The sequence below is a fragment of the Lonchura striata genome, chromosome 1 (assembly GCF_050655825.1).
Source record: "Lonchura striata isolate lonStrDom1 chromosome 1, ASM5065582v1, whole genome shotgun sequence".
Classification (NCBI taxonomy): domain Eukaryota; kingdom Metazoa; phylum Chordata; class Aves; order Passeriformes; family Estrildidae; genus Lonchura; species Lonchura striata.
The window spans coordinates 68825834-68845683 of NC_140703.1; the positions used below are offsets into that span (position 1 = coordinate 68825834).

General features: G+C 39.2%; 1 protein-coding gene across 1 annotated transcript in view; it reads right to left on the reverse strand.

Annotated features, from left to right (window-relative positions):
* Window positions 1-492: 492 nt before the first annotated feature.
* Window positions 493-19850, reverse strand: part of KL (klotho) — a 47035-nt gene continuing 27677 nt past the window's right edge. Inside the window, exons 2-5 of the mRNA XM_021541866.4 lie at window positions 15647-16157; window positions 11407-11675; window positions 7886-9002; window positions 493-4163 (exon numbers count right to left, since the gene is read on the reverse strand). Of these exons, the coding sequence (XP_021397541.3) occupies window positions 3826-4163; window positions 7886-9002; window positions 11407-11675; window positions 15647-16157 (2235 nt within the window). The 3' untranslated portion in view covers window positions 493-3825. The remainder of the gene's footprint in view (window positions 4164-7885; window positions 9003-11406; window positions 11676-15646; window positions 16158-19850) is intronic.

Genomic DNA, 19850 nt, shown 5'->3' on the forward strand with positions numbered 1-19850 from the left:
ATTGGGTTTGTCCCATTCTGCTCCCACTAACCTTAATCGTGACATTTTCTTTCCTTAGGATGTTTAACAACGATGCCACAAACAGACTGCTTAGTGCTGAGCTATGCTGACAGAATCCCTGAACCTGAGAGTAACTTTACTGGAATAGAAGAGTTTTCCGATTTACTGCAGTGTTACAATGCAATAAGCTATTGCACCAAAGCACTCTTAAACTGGTATAGTTACTTCCACAGATATTCTAAATAGCAACAATCACTTAAAAAAATAATAAAACACTTCAAATAACAAAAACCCTCCAAACTCCTAGGTCTGTTGGAAAAACATCTGTTTAGCCACAGGCCCTAGAAATCTCCAATGAAAGTTAGAGTTACTTCTATGTCATTGGAAAAACAAACAACACAAACTCCTTGCAGAGTTATCACAATAGCCTCTCCTGAGATGCTCTGTACTTCATGCTGCAGGCGAATAAACTGGACAGATTAAACAGTAAGATCATGTTACAATTTGTTACATTCAGTATCTTTATTTCACTTCTGCGATTGTTATAAAAACAATATAACATTAATCCTGTCATTTAGCAAAGACATCTCTCCCGCAGTCACTCTGCACAATCTTTTCAAGAAATAAACCAGAAGCTTTGCACACATGTCATAAAAATATTTTGAACAGATATAATGTTTATTCTGGAACATTGAGTAAACTGGCAACAACATTTCATTCTATAAACACAGCTAAAAATCAAGAAAGCAGTCTACTTAAAAAACTGCAAGTTGAACATGCCGAGCCTTGCTGCTCTTCAGAAAACAAACCACCAGCCACCACCAAGCTGTCTTTGCAGCCTGAGCAGGGAGCCCCCACTGCTCCAAGTCCTTGTTGCTGCTGCCTGCATTTCTGCTCAGGATGCACAGATGGGGTTGGGAGCATCAGATCACTGCTCTCAGCTCTCATGTGGGCATCGAAGGCAGCAAGTGCCCCACAGCAGGATCAAAGGAGATGATTGCCACATCAGTTTGCATAAGCATACCTTGGACAGGTACCCAATCTTTGCCTGTTTAAGGGTTTCTTTGTTGTTACTGAAGAGTGATTTTTTTCAAAACAATTGACAGGAATCTTGCACTGTCCCTGATTAAATAAAATAAAGCAGATTTCAGAGGCAAAACCATACCATTATCTCCATCAGAACAGCCCATCACTGTGCAATTCACAGGCCCAGGCAGTACCACAGCCAGGATGCTTGGGAGAAGGATTTGGCAACCAAGCCAGCTGTTGCTCTGCAGTGATATTTAAAACCTCTTCTGAAGGCAACTATGCCAAAGGCTGTGTTAGCTCCATGGATCATGGCTCCATGAGTGGATATGATCACACAGCAACAAATCCCAGTTTACCTACAAATTAGCTATCCAGCTGGTGCCATCTGCCTGTCAGTGGTTACATATCACCCAGCCTCTATAGGAAGAGCCTGCCACGCCTCCTCCGTGCTGGGACTGCTGTTTCACACACTGTGCTGTGCCTGGGCCATTCCACAGCTCCCAGCAGCAGCTGGATGGATGGGAACTGCTCGCGAAGCACCAGGTCAGGCCAGCGTCCATCAGCACTGTGCCCAAGCCACCTGTGCTCTACCGGATTTCCCCCTGAGCCCCCCTCAAACCCAGGGGGGCAGGTACAAACCAGGTACACCTGGCTCTCAGAAACATCAGGCCCGATGTTTGACCAACAGCAAAATACACACCACGCACACAACGCATACAAAACACACAAGCTGGGCATGACCTGGGTGCAGCTTGTGCTAAATGAACGTCACTTTTTGTTACGTGCTGCAAAGGCATCTGGCAGCTGGCATAGCGTACTGCATGGTGATTCACTGCTGTGCCAGGGAAAAGACATTCCACATTTCATACACTCAGGGAGAGCTATTTCTTCATAATCCTCAGTGCACCAGGCACCAAGGCATAATATACAGCAGTTTGAAATGTTCTCTTCTACAGCAAGTCCTATCAGTCTATAAATAATTTTTACACATATTTTTAATACTTCATCACTTACCCTGAAACGTGCATCTTAATCTCAATACCAAAATATACATAACTGCAAAGAGAAACCACTTAAAGATAGTAACCAGAGGAAAAATGTATCAATCACTATGAGAAGACACTAATTTTTTTCTATATATTATTTAAGGAAAAATATAATCTGAAATTACAAATTAAAATAATATTTCATATATAAGTTTTAATATACAGTATAGAATCAGAGTATTCAGGTTGAAAAGAACCCTGGGAGGTTATTTAGTCATCTTCTAGTAATATAGTAGATAAACATTACATTTTATACAGCATAATCAACTTTAGTAGATAAATAATTCTTGATTAACACAGAGCATATTTCTTTTAAAATGTTCTTTCCAGCAAGTGACATTGTTCACATAACAATAAAAATACAATTACAGCTGAAGGCAATGCAGTCTGAGTTAGCAAGCAGAGAAAAATGACCATACTGCTTTACAATGAGGACCCTCTGAATGCAGCAATTCACAAGGCAGGCAAAATTACATAGGTTTTTTTTTCCCCATTCTCTCTCTATTTCTACTTATAAACAACAGTGCTAACATTCTGCTATTTTATCTTGTTGAGAGAAAAACAGGAGGCCCTCAGACATGCAGTAATACTTTGGGATGAAATGCTGCCAGGTCCACTTACTCAAAGGAGAATCTCCAGGCAACCTGTGAGAAGTTTGGCCCAACAGTTCCACAGTCTCAGACCCTGGCAGCAATAAAGTGCTGCACTATTACACCAAAATGCTGGCTTTTGAAGTCTCTGCACTCAACATAAATAGCATGCAGAGACCATCCCTGCTAAGTTACCACAAGTTTTCAGCAGATAAGTGGCCGGGCAGCAGCAGTGGCATCTGAATTCAACTGGCTGTGAGAAGTGCAGAAATGGGGTGTCCCAGCTGTGCCATGTCCCTGGGTACAGGGAAAGAGGCATGAGGTCAGGCACACAGCTTTCTGCCAACAGTGAAGACATCCCAGTTCCTGTTCTTTGCCTTTTTTTTCTGAGTGCAATAAAGAGAAGCCCTTTCACCCTTCCCATCTCTTCCCAGTAGATGACCCATTATGACCCCTGCAATCCCTGGATATATTCCTGCTTCTTACCTGCTAAGAAAGACACAGTTCCTTTAACTGAAGTTCCCCAATGGCATCCTGAACTCAGATGTAGCCACAATACCAGTTACTGATTTACCAAGAGCTCACAGCAGTACAGACTCATTTCCCCCTGTTCTTCCTCCAGCATCTGCTTTAGGAAGGGGATTATTCTTTCCCCTGGCACTGCTTTTTGTGGTTGTCCTCCATCTTTCTTCTCAGTCATGATCCCTGCTCCAGTTAGGTTCTAGCTCTGGTTAAGAAACACCAGTGTTAAACCCTAATTTGGAAAAGTAAATTCTTGTTTCACCTCAGTTGGAGAAGCTGACATTTAGGCTCTTGCATCACACCATGTTTTCAAAACCTACTTTCACCTGTATAGCTCAGCAAGGGAAATCCAAGAAGGGGAAAGCATCTGCTTAACAAAAGGTTCCATGGAAACTTGTGAGACAACTCCAACCACAGGAATCAAGGACTGGTTATAAACCAAAGGTACTGTAACAGGGAAAATTATTTCTGGAAGCCCTATGCAAGCAATAGCTTCTCGGTGTCAACATCCTGCAGTATCAAGCAATGTAAATGCCTTCCTAATGCTGAAACAATCACAGCATTGTGCATTTTTATTTCAGATTTCCCAAGGGGATGCAAGAAAAAGGACAGCAAGTGATGTATTCAAAGGAGAAGCTCTATTTATACCTTCTTTCTACCCTCTTGGAGTAGTAAGTAATGAAGAATATAGTAACAATAAAAGCAACAAATACAAAAGAGATAAAGGCTAATAACGATTTTCTCGTTCGGAAGAAGTGGCATTCGGGACAAGAGGCAACCTCTTCCGGACACAGCAACTCAGGAGTTTCTGGACCAGGAAAACCATTATTGCCAATTATTTCTCTGTACTGCTTCAGAGAAGGCTTTGGTTCATACTGATTTGCAATGTAGCTGTAGAGACCATACTTAGGAGCAGTCTTGTCATTAAAAGAATAGACAAAATATCCTTGAAGGTTAATGTCATCCAAGGTGTAAGCTGCAAAAGAAAACAAAGGGTTGAAGAAACAAATCAATGTCACTTTGCATTCAAGAGCAGTACCATATGTCCATATGTAAAGGAGTGGCAGGGGAATGTTAAACCTACATCTGCACTTCTCTCCATTATTAGGTAAGCTACACGTCCATCTGTGAAGTGTTTCTCATAAAAAGTACAAATCTGTCAGCCGCTGCCAGATAGTGTGATCTGTGAGTATCCTGCAATTTATTTCCTTGTGCTTGGTAAACACAGCTGGAGTGCCTGACTGTGTTTAATGATCAGCATGGAACCTATCATGAAAAGATGGCTCTCTTCATTATGTGTGAAAGAATACAGGTTTTAGGTTTCCTGCCCCTGTTTTTCTGCAGCCTGTTCCTCTGATTGCTCCTTCTCCCTTGCGGGGCACATCATGATGGGGACAGTCAAGAAACAGAGGATGTCGGGCTGCACTTCTCACTAGCAAAGGCACAGTGACACCAGAAAAATCACACAGCCATGCTGAGGTTGTGTACTGGGATATCAGTGGTGCAAGGGGAAAGTTTATGCAAAAGTTTATGCCCTCTCCTGTTATTAACCCAGGTTTCTGATCCAGGATGACCTGTGTTAGCCTTTATTGAGAACATGTCCACAGTCCATACTGCTAACTCAGCTACTGGAAGAGGCCCAGCAGCTGCAGTGTTAACCTTGAGCCATCCATCCTACTTGACAAAAAAAAAAAAAAATCAATCCAAAGTAGTAAACACAAACTCTAATAGTTAATCTCTCAAAATCACTGTTTTAACAAATTAAAGCAGGTGAACACAGAAGGGAATTTTCATATGCTTCTGGAAACAATTCTTTCTCAAGCCACATGCAAGACTTCAGCACTTCTAACCCACTTTTCACATGCAAAATGAAATAATATTTACCTGGCCTTTTACAGAGCTGTTGCTCAGAATAATTAGTTGTGTTTGCAGAACTGCAGGTGGATTTAATGGTGTTACATAAATGGTTACTCCTATTCTTTGTTTCCAATTGGCAAAGATGTACTCTTAAAAAGAGTACAAAGGACTTCAAAATATAGCCTCAGTCCAAAGGGTCCTGTACTGTATCCTGGAATCATCTATCTGCACAAACCTGCTGGCTCCCCTGGAACAATGCAGGTGAGCAATATTACATGCACAAAAACTCCCACATGTAGTGCCTGAAATCAGCTGGAGGAAGAAGGCAGAATAGGGACTTTAAGGCCAGGGCATACACATACCAATACCCCTCTACACTGTGACACTGAGGTAAGGACACAAGATTTCTAATTCATCTTAGTTACTGCACAAGGTCATGCAAAAAAGAAATGCATGTTTTGGAGAAACCTGAATTAGTCATGATGCCAAGGTCATGTAAAAAAATGCACAAAAATGCAATATCAGAGAGGGAGAAATAAAAAATGGAAAGCTGATGGACCAAACACTATGGAGGAGCGTATGGTGTCTAAAGTGGGAGATAAAGCTTTAGGAAAAGTATTACTGCTAGTTAGCAGAAACATATTTATCCATCACAAAAAAGGTGAAAAGATAAGAAAATAGGTTAAGCTGGAAAACACAGGAGCTATTTACAGGCTGGCCAGAAGAAGACGAAAGAAGTGACTGGGTAGTACCAGAACAATACAAAGGGCAAAGTTCTGTAAAAAACAGAGGCATGTAGGTGTTCTTGCTAACAGGAACTGGGAGAAAAGTCTATATCCACAAACACTTTGAAAACAGAAGTGCCAAGGAGACAAGCAATACAGAAAAAAAGCAGCTTGAAACCACAAGCCCAAATATAGCCAAATTATTTTTTAAACTATAGATTTATAAAGCATGCATCCAGTGCTACAAAATGCTGGAGAATGAACTCTTGGGCACTTTATATTGATGTTCTGTAATCTGCAAAAGACGTGGAAATTACAGAAGAGGAAATTAAAGCCAATCGTTAATAAAGTGGACAGGAATTTCCAGCCATTCTTCACTACCTATCAAAAAAGTGGAACAGATTATATAAAGCTTGATAAATATAAAATGTAGGAGATAATACACAATTAATGCCAATCATCTTGGCTTTATGAAAAATAAGTTTTTCAGATAACTTGGACATCTTTTTTTCTGAGACCAGAAGATCAATAAAAGTAATGATGTTTGATGTTAAATAGTTAGAGCTTCAAAGGCAAATGACTTAATATTATATGGCATTTGGAACAATAAAATAAAATGTTATGAGGTCAAGGGAAGCCCATAATAAACAGATTTCAACTAGTCTCAAGTAGAATTAAGAAGTAATAGAACTAGAAGTAAGTCTGTAATGTAATTGAAAGTAAATCTAATTGAAGGTGTCATAGTGTGCATATTTCTACCATGATCATGGAGGTTCGCTTTTAGCACTAAGTTATTTAATGATCTTAAATATATCAGCAACCTGAAATAAAGTTAAAACTTTCTCTCACAGTCTACAAGTCACAAAGATTAGAGATATAACTTAGCTAGTGTAGCAAGGTTTGCACAAACAAGCAGTAGGCATTTACACATGACCAAATGTGAAGATGTCAAAGAACAAGCAGACCTACTTTTGAAGAGACAGTCCTGCTTGGAATGGGGGAAAGGAATCTGTAACTGAGCTTAAAATATCAGTAAATCACCACAGAATCTGTGTAACCAACTTGCTGCCATGGCCAAGAAGGCCAACAACGTGCTTGAATGAAGCAATGAGGAGGGTAAGAGGTTATGTTATACCTGCCTAAATGTGGCTGTGACAGGAACAATGTGTCCAGGTGTGGGTTTACCCCTCTCATGAGGAGTATCAGTATACAGGGAAAACCTAATAACTCAGAGCTTTGAAATGATGCTTTATAGCAAGGGACACAAAGAGCTTTGTCTGTATTATCTATCAGAGATAAATGAGAGATAGCTTGTCTTGTGTCTGCAAATTCCTACATAGGTAAAATACATGTGGAAATGCACAACAAATTTGCATAAAGCTGAAGCTAAAGCAACTAATAGTAGAAATGAGATTTATATATATATATATATATATATATATATACACACACTGTGAGGTGCCAAAGATTCTTCATCAGTAAAAATTATCTCATTTGGGTCTTGTGCTTTTCTGAAAAAACAGCATGCGCTGTATGACAGGATGACTCAAAATTCTTTTTGCCTTATAATTTATGAATCTTTGAGACAGAGAAAAGGACTGGTATGTGTTCTGAATAGCAGGAAACAGTCCAGGAAATGGCATAATGAGGTAGACAGCTGAATTATTATGAAGATCACTGTTGGATAAGATCACTGTTGGATAAGATACAGAGACAACTGAGGAACAGAACTCATACCCAGCCCCAAGGCACATCAGTGGAGTAAAGCAACAAAGGAAAACAACAGTAGAAGTGCAATAAGACAAAAAATCTGACTAAATGCATATGGAGCTACTCACACAGCTTCTATTTAAATTTGTTGAATCCATAAAAATCATCTTCTGCTGTCTTATGCAGAATATAAGCAAGATCTTAGGTTTAGTAATACCAATCAATCATAAATCAAGGGAAAAATTACCTCTTACACTGTAGTAAGTGTAAGAGGTATACTTATGCATAATACTCCATTTATGGAGTATTCTACAGAGGACATGTATTTTAAAGCTAAGCATACTTTATCACACAGTGTATACTGATACTGGCATTTGTGACATATAAAGCATCTGTGATTCCTTACCTTTTAAAGCCTCATTGATGTAATTCTTTATGTAATACACTCTGAGCTTATCATGCACCATATTCTGGTCATCGTCAATTCCATTAGCCATAACATAAATTGGGACATCGCCATACTTTGATTTCACCCACTTGAGTAATTTACGCAGTCCCCAGGGCACTACTGCAGCTCTGCTGGGAGAGTGAAGCCATGTGATGTCATTGATCATTTGAACTTCAAGGTAGTGGTCATATTTTACTGCATCTTCTTTCTCCGAACCCACAAGGGTAGTAGTGTAGTGACTCAAGGCAAAAAAATCAAATGAGCCCTGTATTAACTTTTTCTCATCTTCTGAGAAGTAAGGCAAGTGGAAATTATACAGGTCAACACTGTTTATTCGGTGAAGCCATGCTCTCATCACCTCTGGGTAGTCTCCATTCCCAAAGATGGGCTCTGCAAGCCAGCCAATGTCAAACTCTAAAATTCTGTCAGCAACTTCTTGGTCATTCCTGGAAAAGGGACAAGCTGGTTCTACCCAGTCAGCTTGCAAAGCTATAGATATTTTGCCCTTCTGAGATCTCCTGAATTCTTTGTCATAAAGATGCCAGACTTTTGCATGGGCTTTCAACAGGTTGTGCCCTGCTGTGTATGTCAGGTTTTTCACAGACGGTTCATTCATGGTGATCCAAAATTTGACATGGTCCCCAAGACTTGTAAAGCAGAATCTGGCATACTCAACAAAAGCTTGAACAATTTCTGTGTTTTCCCAAGCTCCATATTTGGCAAGAGAAACTGGAAGCTCTTGATTCTCAATCATAGGTTGCCATAAAGCAACAACAGGAGTTATGTTAACCCTGAGAAGTTCACTAGCAAAACACTGATAGTAATGTACAAGTGTGTGGTTGATTAGAGAAAGGTTACCTAAAGGAAGGATTAAAGACCATTTCAGTGAAAAATGGAAGTGTGTGACATGCATTTCTTGCAGAAGAGAGATCTGGAGCCTGATAGCAGCAAAGTCAACACAGTGACGCTTGCGCTTCGAGGCGTAAACTCCATCCACTTTAATGAGCTTCTTTGACTGGTGAACATCCCACAAATAAACACTGGAATCAAGGAACTGGGCGGGTGTCGTGTCTACCTAGGAGGAACAGGAAACACACCAGATTCAAGCTGTTTGTTCCAGGTAGGCAGGAACATCATCACCATCAGGCACATTCTAGTGAAAGAATATCCTGAGTCAAAACACTGCATTCGGCATCTCTGACACTGGCATCTTGGGCTCGTATGTATGAATGACTTTTCTGTTAACAAGTGATGTCAGAAAAATACCAAATCTATATATTATTTTCACCCTACTTTCCAAACAAACTTATGCTAATGGTCATCATGTTTATGTCTTCTCTAAGCTGTTCCAGTTTCCAAAAGAAATAAGGGATTGCTCAGTGATAAGGCACTAATTCTGCAACAGATATCCAGAGAAGATGTTCAGTGAAGAGTACAGTAATTTTTAAAATGTTTTTCTTTCAAGATTAAGGAAGGTCTACAGAGAGACTGTCTTCTGTGAATTACCCAGTACAGTCAGATTCAAGACCACTCCTGAATGCATGAGAAGAAATAATGAATACAACATAATTTCTGTGTTCTTTTCTTTTCCTGACTATGATGAAAGATGAGTAATGCTCTGCACTTGATTTTTAGCAAAAATTCAGTGGACAAGCAAATTTTTTCCTTCTTGCTGAAGACATCCTTTTTTATTTAATTCATACTGAAGTAATTTCCAAGCTATTTCAGCAGGCTGTTGATGTCTGAATAAATTTTTTGGGCCTCTGAGTAAACCCACTGTATGTTACTCCAACAGAAAATGCATTCCCCAGAAGGCTTTAGGGTTTCAGATGTCAGAACTGCCTGTATGGCACACTAACACAGTACAAGATGAGCTCAGGGTCGCTCAGAATTATACTTTCACTTTTTAATGAAAATCACAAGCACAGTAAGAACCAGAAAATAAAAAACTGAACTATTTATAATAATGCACAGTGTAAAATTTCCTCATTCATACTCTTTGTAATTCTTTCTAGATCCAAACCACAGGATAGTGGTACCATGGTCTTTATTTGTCCTTTTCTCTTTCTTTTTAATCTTTGGTGTGTGGCTTCCCCCTGAGTTCGGATTCCTTGTCCTGCCCTCTGTTTGAAAAGCAGGTGTCAGCCTACAACCAGTGTTCAACTTGTAGCTGAGGCTCTGCAGACTGTATAACAGAAGCTGCTAAAAATCAGTTGCTATTTTCTCCGGAGAGGTCAGTACTGTGCTTGTAGAAGAAAGTAATAAAGAACAGCATGTCTGAGGGAAATTGCTTTTCTGGAGAATTGTCCCTTGTAGATTACTAAAGCATGCATTGCCACTAATACTGTGGGAATGCTGTCAAAACAGTTTTTCCACTGTGATGCATCTACAAATCAAACAACCTAAGCCTTACAGCACAAAATGTTTGAATGGCCTTTTGAAACTAAAATATTTGGCTTTGAAGGTTTTGGAGATGGGAGGGATTTTTTTAGTTGTTGTAGGCTGACTGTCTCCGCAACTTTATAGTTGTTACTGACTCCAAAAGCAGCAATTCCATTTCCAATTCTTAATCTATCTGAGAGCTAGAAGGATGACTTGAATTTTCGTGGAAATCAGTGCACAAGGTAGGAAGGCTGCAGTATTTCTCAAAAGAACGAAGTCAAATCATAATTTTGGAGTGAGAAGAAACAAACAAGCTCCTCACATTCAAGCCTTAAGAAAGCTTGTGCCTTTGTGTAAAATATAAATTAAAATTTCTGTTTTGGATTAAGTCTTGGCTTTGTATTTACACCTCTTTACTGTGGTTAGAGAAGCTCTGCAACCCAAAATAGCATTCAAGAATTACAAAGCCCAAGAGTTAAAGAGATCATAACTAAGGTACAATTTTTATTCATGTTATGAAGTATTATAATTTGAAAAATTCTCCCAAAGTATCAAATCAGTTGAAATAAAGACTGAGGACCGTGAACTAGCTAGGTTCTATGATGACATAAAATGAAATAGAAGGAATACAGAAATTTCATTTAAATTAATACTGTTTACTTCATTTTATATAAAATCTCTCTAAGAACAGCACGAGGATGTATTTGCATAAGATAAAGAAACATGCCACTGGAAGTGGCATGTCAGGAAGTTTTCTAAAACATGTATTTTACAGTTTAGCAGATTTAATTGACTTCCCTTTGAAAAGAGCTGACTTCCCATAACTGATCACATATGTTCAGGGAAGACAAGCATCAGACTCCTTCCCATTTCCATATATTTTTCTAAAATGTTATTTATTGTGTCTCAATCTGGCTGGTTTGCCTTGGTCACACACAGCAAGTCTGGTGAAGAATGACAGACACAGTGTTTGGCACAAAAGCCTTGTACCCATCTCCTTGCAGCACTGTGGCAAAGACACTATTCAGCAAATATGTCACTGTGAACTTGTGCACTGATCTGGCTGGACAGCCTGTCAGCTTTATTATCAGACTCACCTGAATGTAGTTGTCAACAATTCCCCAAGCAAAGCCACAGGGAAAAATACCTTCTATGGGCTGGTTTTCAGGCAAAGGTGGGAAGCCATTTTTTTCTATCAGCTTTTGATAGAACAAGACAGAAGATTTGGGCATCAACTTCTTGTCATGGCTTTGAAAATCAACATAAAACAGTCCACGTCGAATGCTGTACCCTCTATGCCACTCAAAGCCATCCAGGAGGGACCAGACTGTGTAGCCAAACACGTTAACTCCGTCGTACCGGATAGCTGAGGAAAGAACAAACCCAAACTTAGCACGGTGCTCATTTTTCCTCTCTAGATCACACCCTATCAGCAATGCTTGCAGCATTAGTGTGTAAGAACAATGCAACAGGTCAGATAAGTATCTCAGGGCCTTCCTCAAAGCTTGTTCAGGGAACATATTTCAGCTGCACTCAGGGAGCTGCCAGATTATGGTAGGAGGCAGCAGAGGTACCTGGCTTGGCTTTAAAGCAGCTATATTTAGAAAGAGAAGCTGCGCAGCAGTGGTTTGAGTAGAGCTGCTCATCAGACGTACCAAACCTCAGCCTCAGAGTAGAGCCTGAGCTGTCTGCAGCCCTGGAGCTGGTGACTGCCCTGCACTGCCCTCTGCTCTGTTCATGCTGCAGCTCACTCCAGGGTAGCTGTTACTGCAGCACTACCCTGTATGCAAACAGAAGCTGTACTCCTTTTCATCTCCTATGCAATAGGAGATGAATATCACACGTTTGGTGTGCACATGAATTTTTATTATTTATTTATTATTTATTATTTTAATTTTTTTTTTTATTTTATTACAGATTCCAAGTAGAAGTGATAATACAGAAAGACTCTGTTTATTTGGAAATTCTGCCTCTTTACATCTTTTATGGCACAGTGTTTTCCAGCTCAAATATTTAAGGGTTTCTAAAAATATGTGCATGTTCTAGGTCAACTGTTTGACTTCTAAAATCACCACATGCTTTAAGGGTTAATGTCAGGATCTACTGGCATCTCTTAGTTTTACCAGCATTATTACAAGATTTCAAATGATACTCACTTTTTTTAGATTCAGCAAAATGTTCCTGGGCAAGGCTCAGCTCCAGGAAAGCACAAAAGAGTGTGCTAATTCTAATTACATAATTAGACACACCCTAATTCAGCAATGCATTTAAGCACATTCTTAAGCGTTCTTTTGAACTAGTGTTTGGCACTGTAGCCAGCAAAGTTTATCTTTATTACTCACCATTTTCTGTCACCCCGAACTAGATACTAACTGAAGATAATATTTACCAGCCTAGTAACACTGAAAGCATTATTTCAGCCAAGCAGAATAACAAGATCCTAATTCCCTGAGGTACATTTACTAATGTACCTCATTACAACCAGTTATGAGGCACCACATGGATTCTTGATTGTAACCCTGTTTGAATCAATTAAAGGAACAATGCAGTTAAATAAGGAACAAATTTGGCCCAGTCTTTGTCAGAGGTCATGAGAAAATGTCTAAGGAAATTGAATATTTCTCCTCCTAAAGGCATCATTCTTTTGTGTTTGGCAAATGTCACTATTTTTCTAACCTCTGCATGCACCCATGATGACATCTGCCATACAGCAGAGTAAAAGCCAGTACAGGTCCACTGTGTGAACCAGTCTCACTGAAAACTTCTTTAAGCAGCATGTCACCCTTCTCTTCACGTCACACAGCACTCCCACACTTCCTGAGCATCTTGTAAAAATCCTCCTCAAATCCTTTTTTAAAAAGTGTATTAACTTTTAAGTGTCACCTAGGAAAGAAACAACTTGAAAAATGTTTGGAATTTCTAAGAAGTCTGGAAGTCTCAAATACTGTATCCCACACAGATTGCATTATTACCACAATGAAATGTAATGTATCTCTCCTCTCCTCTCCTCTCCTCTCCTCTCCTCTCCTCTCCTCTCCTCTCCTCTCCTCTCCTCTCCTCTCCTCTCCTCTCCTCTCCTCTCCTCTCCTCTCCTCTCCTCTCCTCTCCTCTCCTCTCCTCTCCTCTCCTCTCCTCTCCTCTCCTCTCCTCCTTATCCCCAAACAGGGCTGTAAATCCCAAATGGATATTCTTTCCCAAAGGAAAATAAAAAAAATAAATTTAAAAAAATGTACAGAGCTTGTCTACAGCATGCAATAGCAGAATGAACACCTACATCAGCACTTCAAGGGAAATCAGGAGCACACTTTTGAGCTAATCTCCCTCATTATGCTTCAGTTCACACCGTGGACTCAGAATGCATGGCCTGGGTTCCTTTGGGCTGGAATTAATCCAGAAATGGGCTTCAGGAATACATAAAGTGTGGACACCAGCCTCCATCTCACACTCTTTTTTACTCTAGGTTTGCTCCAACTAGGCTGCACTTACTTGTTTAAGTAGATACAGAAATAAGTAGTTCTGTCTGAACCAGTGCATACACACAACCAGGCACAGATATTGGCAAGATCTAGCAAGCAGCAAAATCCCAGTAATGCAACCCCATGTCTACATTAATCATCCTTGCTTCTCAGTGCTACAGCTCCAGTGTCATTTACTGTCTCTTCACCACTGGAGTGATTTTCATGGTGAATACGTCAAAAATCTTCATATTACTATGCTTTATTACACTGGATAGGCGTATCTGCATCTCTCAGAGAGAAAGCTTGTGACTTTATGTTTGGTTTTTAATGCTGTCCAACAACTCTGCTCACAGCCAGCATAATGCCTTTTTTGGATCTTTCTCAACTAAATTCCCCAAGGTATTGCAGAGAGAACTCTGGTATTTACATTGGATTTTGCAGATTCTAACAACAGAAGATTTGGGTGCAATACTTTTCATTTTAATGATACCAAAGTCCTTCCTGCAGACCCAGCCTGCCTCTGCTTTCTTTGTGTTTATTTTTTTTCTATAAAAGGTTTAGGCAAATGCCAGTGTCTTATGACAAGTCTTTAATACTCTTGTTGCCGTTCTTATTACTTATTGAGTGATACAATAAATGGAAAGACACTTTGTAAATTGAGATTGCTTCCAACAAGCTGTGATTAAAAGACAGATCCACGAATGTATTTACAGCAATTTAAAATCTAAGCAGAAATAGGGGTAACTGGACTATGACCCCTTCATGAAGATGAGCTCTTCATCTGACTTTATGCAAACTAGTGATACCATACTTGCAATAGCTAGTTAATGCTTTGCTCAGGTATATATTCACCTTTTAATTTACTTGCAATAATTAGGTTTCTGGAATAGCAGATGAAACCAATTTGGGAGTCCTCTGCATCTTCATTACTGCTGAGAATAAAATGAAGCCAAGTTTTTCTCATTCACCATATGAAAATGGCAATGTAAGAGAACATCTATTTCATCTGAACTAATAGATAAAATAATACTCTTTAAACCAAGAACAGTAAACTGTAGACAAGTAAACCACTTGATAAATTGTAAATTTAGAAATTAAAAGTCAATGAAAGTGGAAATGGGAACCCCAACAACTTATCAGCGACTACTAGGATTGAAAAAATGTTTTGCCAGAAGAAAACGGGAAAACAGCAAGTAAGTCTCATCTACGGTGGTGTAGTTCCCTTAATGTTTGGAAAAAATAATAGGTTAACAAATTAATTATTTTGATTATATACCCTCAACCATCCAGTTCTCCTTTAACTGATGGAAATCCAAATTACTGTGATTGATGCCCACAGCTGTAGAAATGTAAAATTTGGACAATGGCAAGACACAGAATGAATTTTTAATTTTTAAATGTAAATTTTTTTAAATGTAAATTTTTAAATATTTAATTTTAAAATGTACTATTTTGGTCTTATGGGTTTTTTCAGGGGCATTCCTATTGCATAGTATTTATCTTCCCGTATATATATTCTTATATTTTGTACATATGCATTCAGATAAGGAAAGCAGCTATTCATTTATAAGATAGTAAATTCTCCTAAGGCCACTGAGAATTAGTTTACATGTCTTGCACCTCCTCCTACCAAAGACAGTAGAAATTTTCCTACTGACCTCGAGGACAGCAGCATCAAGCTCACCAAATACTATTGCAGATATGAGAGTTTTTCAAGGAAAGAACAAACCCAGGAAAGGTATTTGAAATCTCATTTCATAAGTGCCAAGATGAATGCTACAGGCTAAAATCAGTTTTCAGCCTGGTGCCTTAACTCACCTCTGTAGGCTATATTGCATTATAATTTTTCAAGCATGTATTAATACAAAGTAAGTCCTACCTTTTAAAGTTTCCATAATGAACTTTTTGAGATAGTAAATATATTTGGCATCATCTTTCTTGGTCGTACCAGAAACGAACCAGCTGTTCTCCACAATGAATATTTGGGGGTTGTTATATTCACTGTTTATCCAGTAAAGGAGCTGCCTCAGGCTTATTGATTCCAACTGCTGGAATTTCATGTGGGAGTCCAAAAGCTGGAAACTCAGGGTAGCTCCAAAAGAAAGAGCAAAAAAGTCTGCTGTTCCCTTGACATACTTCTTCTCAGCCTCACTGAATTCAGGCAACAGAGATGAGAGGTTGCTCCTCATGCTCTCTGGATAGTCACCATCAATAAATATGGGCTTAGCAAACCAGCCAAGCACAAAATCAAGGGATTTTTGGCATTCTTTTATGTTCTTTTCAGTCATATGCTGGGGTTTAATCCAGTGGGAACTAAGGGCAATGGACACTTTTCCTCTTTGAGCTGGACGGAAATGGTCATTGTAGAGATGCCAGACCTTAGCATGGGCCTGTTGAAAAGAAAGGCTTTAATTAATGGACCCAAAAATCCATTTTAAGTAACACAAGTATTCTCAAGAACTGGGGCTCAGTCTTATTAATTCATCAATAGTTTACAATACTTAAATTACTTATTAATACCATATTAATACCATGTATCAACCAGAATTGCTAGTTGGTTGGGAAAAGAGCATCTCTGTTTTCCATAAGATACTATTACAAGCACTGAACACACTTCTGGCTTTATTAACTTATATTGAGTTTAGAAATACTGCCAGTATTTACAAAAATGAAAATGCATTTAACCAAACATGTTTCAAAAAAGGTTTTCATTATAGGAATACCACTTTATCTGCAGATTCATGGATATATAAAAAAAGAACCTTAAAAAGCTGCCCAAAACTCTGAAAAGATATAAAACAAAGAAACACCTTTGAACTTAATTCTTTTTGAATCTAAACACACAACATAAGAATATACAACTACCTGTCTGGGCTTTAGAAAGTCCGGTGAAAAAAAAAATTGCCAAAGGTCCTGAAAAAATTGTTCCAATAATTCCATTTAATAAAACGTACTATTTACACCTAGCATCAGAATTTAAGCAGTCGTCTTGGAATAATTTTATCTTTTACTGTAAGAACATATTTTGTACCAAATTTCTTTCCTGAGATCTTATAGAGTCAGTTATAAGAGTCTCTTGATGTTCCCTTTAAAAGCTAAATATTAAGCTCCTGAAGCCTTGCATTATCTTCAGGCGTTACCTTCAAGCTCTTTAACCACTCTCACTGCTCTCCTCTGATTCTCTTCCAATTTGTCATCATCTATCTTTCAACTGCAGAAGCAGAATTTAACATAATATGCCAGTGGCAGTCTTGCCAGCAGTAAAATCAAAGACAATTTACCATACTATTTCTGCTCATGTGGCCACAGAATTACAGTGTGAGCATATGCACATCTCCAGAGCCCTTCACCATCTAAAACATATCTTTTCTTTGAACCTAGCTTATCAAAGAATGTTGACTGTTCTGTGAACCCATATTCAATCTTTTGTAATCTATACATTAGTAGAAATTGTCCTTTTTTTTTTTTTCCTAGGTCATTGATAAAAAGGTAAAAATATGAGATTTGACAACACAAAGGTGGGAGAGTGGCCAGTACAAGAGAGTTCTGTGCAACCCTCCAGAAGGACTTAAGAGGCTGAAGTGATGCAGATAAGAACTGCCTGAAGTTCCAGAAAGGCAAATACAGGACATGCTGGGGAAAATCTGCTGGAAAGCAGCTCTGCACAAAAGAACCTGGGCCAAGAAGGGCATTGGTGTCCTTGGGTGGATGAGGATGGAAAAGCACTGCCAGCAGGTCGGGGGAGGTGATCCTGCCCCTCTACTCTGCCCTGGTGAGGCACATCTGGAATTCTCTGTCCTGTTCTGGGCTCCTCAGGACAAGAGAGACATGGAGCTCCTGAAGCAGGTCCATGGGAGAAGAGCAAGGATGCCTGGGGGACTGAAGCATCTCTCTTACAAGGAAAGGCTGAGGGAACTGGGCTTATTCAGCCACAAGAGATGGGACCTCACCATTGTTTTTAAGTATCTAAAGGAAGAGTGCCAAGAAAATGGATCCAGGCTCTGCTCAGCAGTGCTGACTGCTGAGCAATAGGACAACAGACAGAAACTGATGCACAGGAAGTTCCACCTGAATACAAGGAAGAACTTTTTTACTGTATGGATCACCAAGGACTGGAATAGGGTACCCAGAGGGGTTGTGGAGTTTCTCTCACTGGAGATATTCAAGAACTGTCTTGAAAAATTCTGTTCTCTGAATATCTTTGTAATGGGATCCAGCATGATCCTGCTTGAGCAGGGAGGCTGGACCTGATGAACCACCGTGATCCCTTCTTGCCCGACACATCCTGTGATTCTGTAATTCTGAGATCCACTCATTAGAATAAAAACCTACCTAGTAATTCTACTAACAGTTTATATTTGTATTTTGAGACTCATCACTCAGTATTCATTCATATGTGCTGTGATGACATGAACCTCCACCCTCGCCATACTGAGTTGCAGATCAAATGAACATGTATTAAAATGGCACATGCATTTTTAGCCTTCCCTGAAATATAAATAATATAGAAACCCTGATAATTCCACTCCATGCAGTTGGCATGTTGGCAAATTTTATCATTAATTTATTGATAGCTGCTGTTCAGAGTTTTATTTTCATACACTCTTAACCATTTAAGCTTTGAAGTACAAACACTTCCAGTTGTCAGCATTACTAGGAATATAATTTTTGACATCAACATTGTAATTACCCAGGAAAACAGCAAATTCTACCATTTTACTGCTCTAGCAGAATTTTAATTATCACTGCTGAGAGAAAAACCACTGGAAGTAAAGTGCAACTAAAGGCAAGATCAATGATGAAGGCTCAATTCAGCCCCCATACAGAAACCTGCTGCCTTTGAGTCATTGTGGGATATACAAAACACCTGCACAGATCTGACACAGGTCCTACAGGAGACTAGAGCCACACCCTTTCAGAGTGGTCACCAAAAGCCAAAGAAAAGAATCTCAGAAACTGTGAATCACAGTCCACACCTATGTGCATGTATCTAAATCAAATTTTGAGATGCAGACTTCAGTGTAGATGCTCTCATTTATAATACATCAATAGCTCCAATAAACATGATGGAGCCTGACCATCTGTCCATATTAATACAATGGGTTTTGACGCTTGTGAGAAACTGTAGTAACAACTTCAAAATCTCATGCCAAAACTGAGAGCTGACCTAAGTACAGACTTTACTTCACATTGAAGCTCTGTTACGCTCAGGAAAGAACAAAAGACATTACACGTCAGAATCAACACCCAACACTAAAAACATGATTTTTAAAATGCCATTGGGAACAAATCTGTCACCACTTGCAACTCAAATTTGCACACCCAAATTTTCTCTTATAAAGGGGTCGTATATTTTTCCTCTGTTGGACGTGACTCATCTCCAGTTTACCATCTCAAATGTTAAGATACCACCATGTACATTCTCAAACACGTAATTTCATCTATGTCATCTTAATTTGCAAGTATGCTACCCAGCAACAGAACACCTTGAGAACTGCGGCACCCAGAACTCTCTGCCCTCCTTGTTTCCCATCAGTGGAGAGAGATCTTCCAGCATTTTAGTAGCTTTGGATCTACCATGAAGAAAGAAGAAAGAGAATTCTACAGATTATCCCTCTACAAGCATAATGAGGTGCTGTTTACTCTCTCACTGCAATGAAAAAAGATGAAGTGTAGCAATGTGGGATCATCTCACTCAACTTTACTTTCAAAGTTCCCTGGTCTGCTTCTACAGAAAATGAGAAGACTGTCTAAGATATGAAGTGTGAGTCATCCTTTGTGAGTCCATCTCTCTCCAATGACAGACAAAACCTATTACTCAGTTTAGACGGGACATATTCAATAGGCAGATGAAAGGTGGCAAGAAGAAGCTCACTTAAATGTCTGCCCTCTGCAGTGTGCATTAAGTGGAATTATATTATTTCCATTAAAAAAATTCTAAATGTATAAAACAGTGCATTAAAGTCCCCTGCAGATGAAGATCAATGAAACAGTCCAAAACTGCATAGAAATAAATCTGGAAGAAGCCAGTGACAAAGCAGAGAGCCTATATGGAAATTTGGAACAGAATTAATTTGACTAAA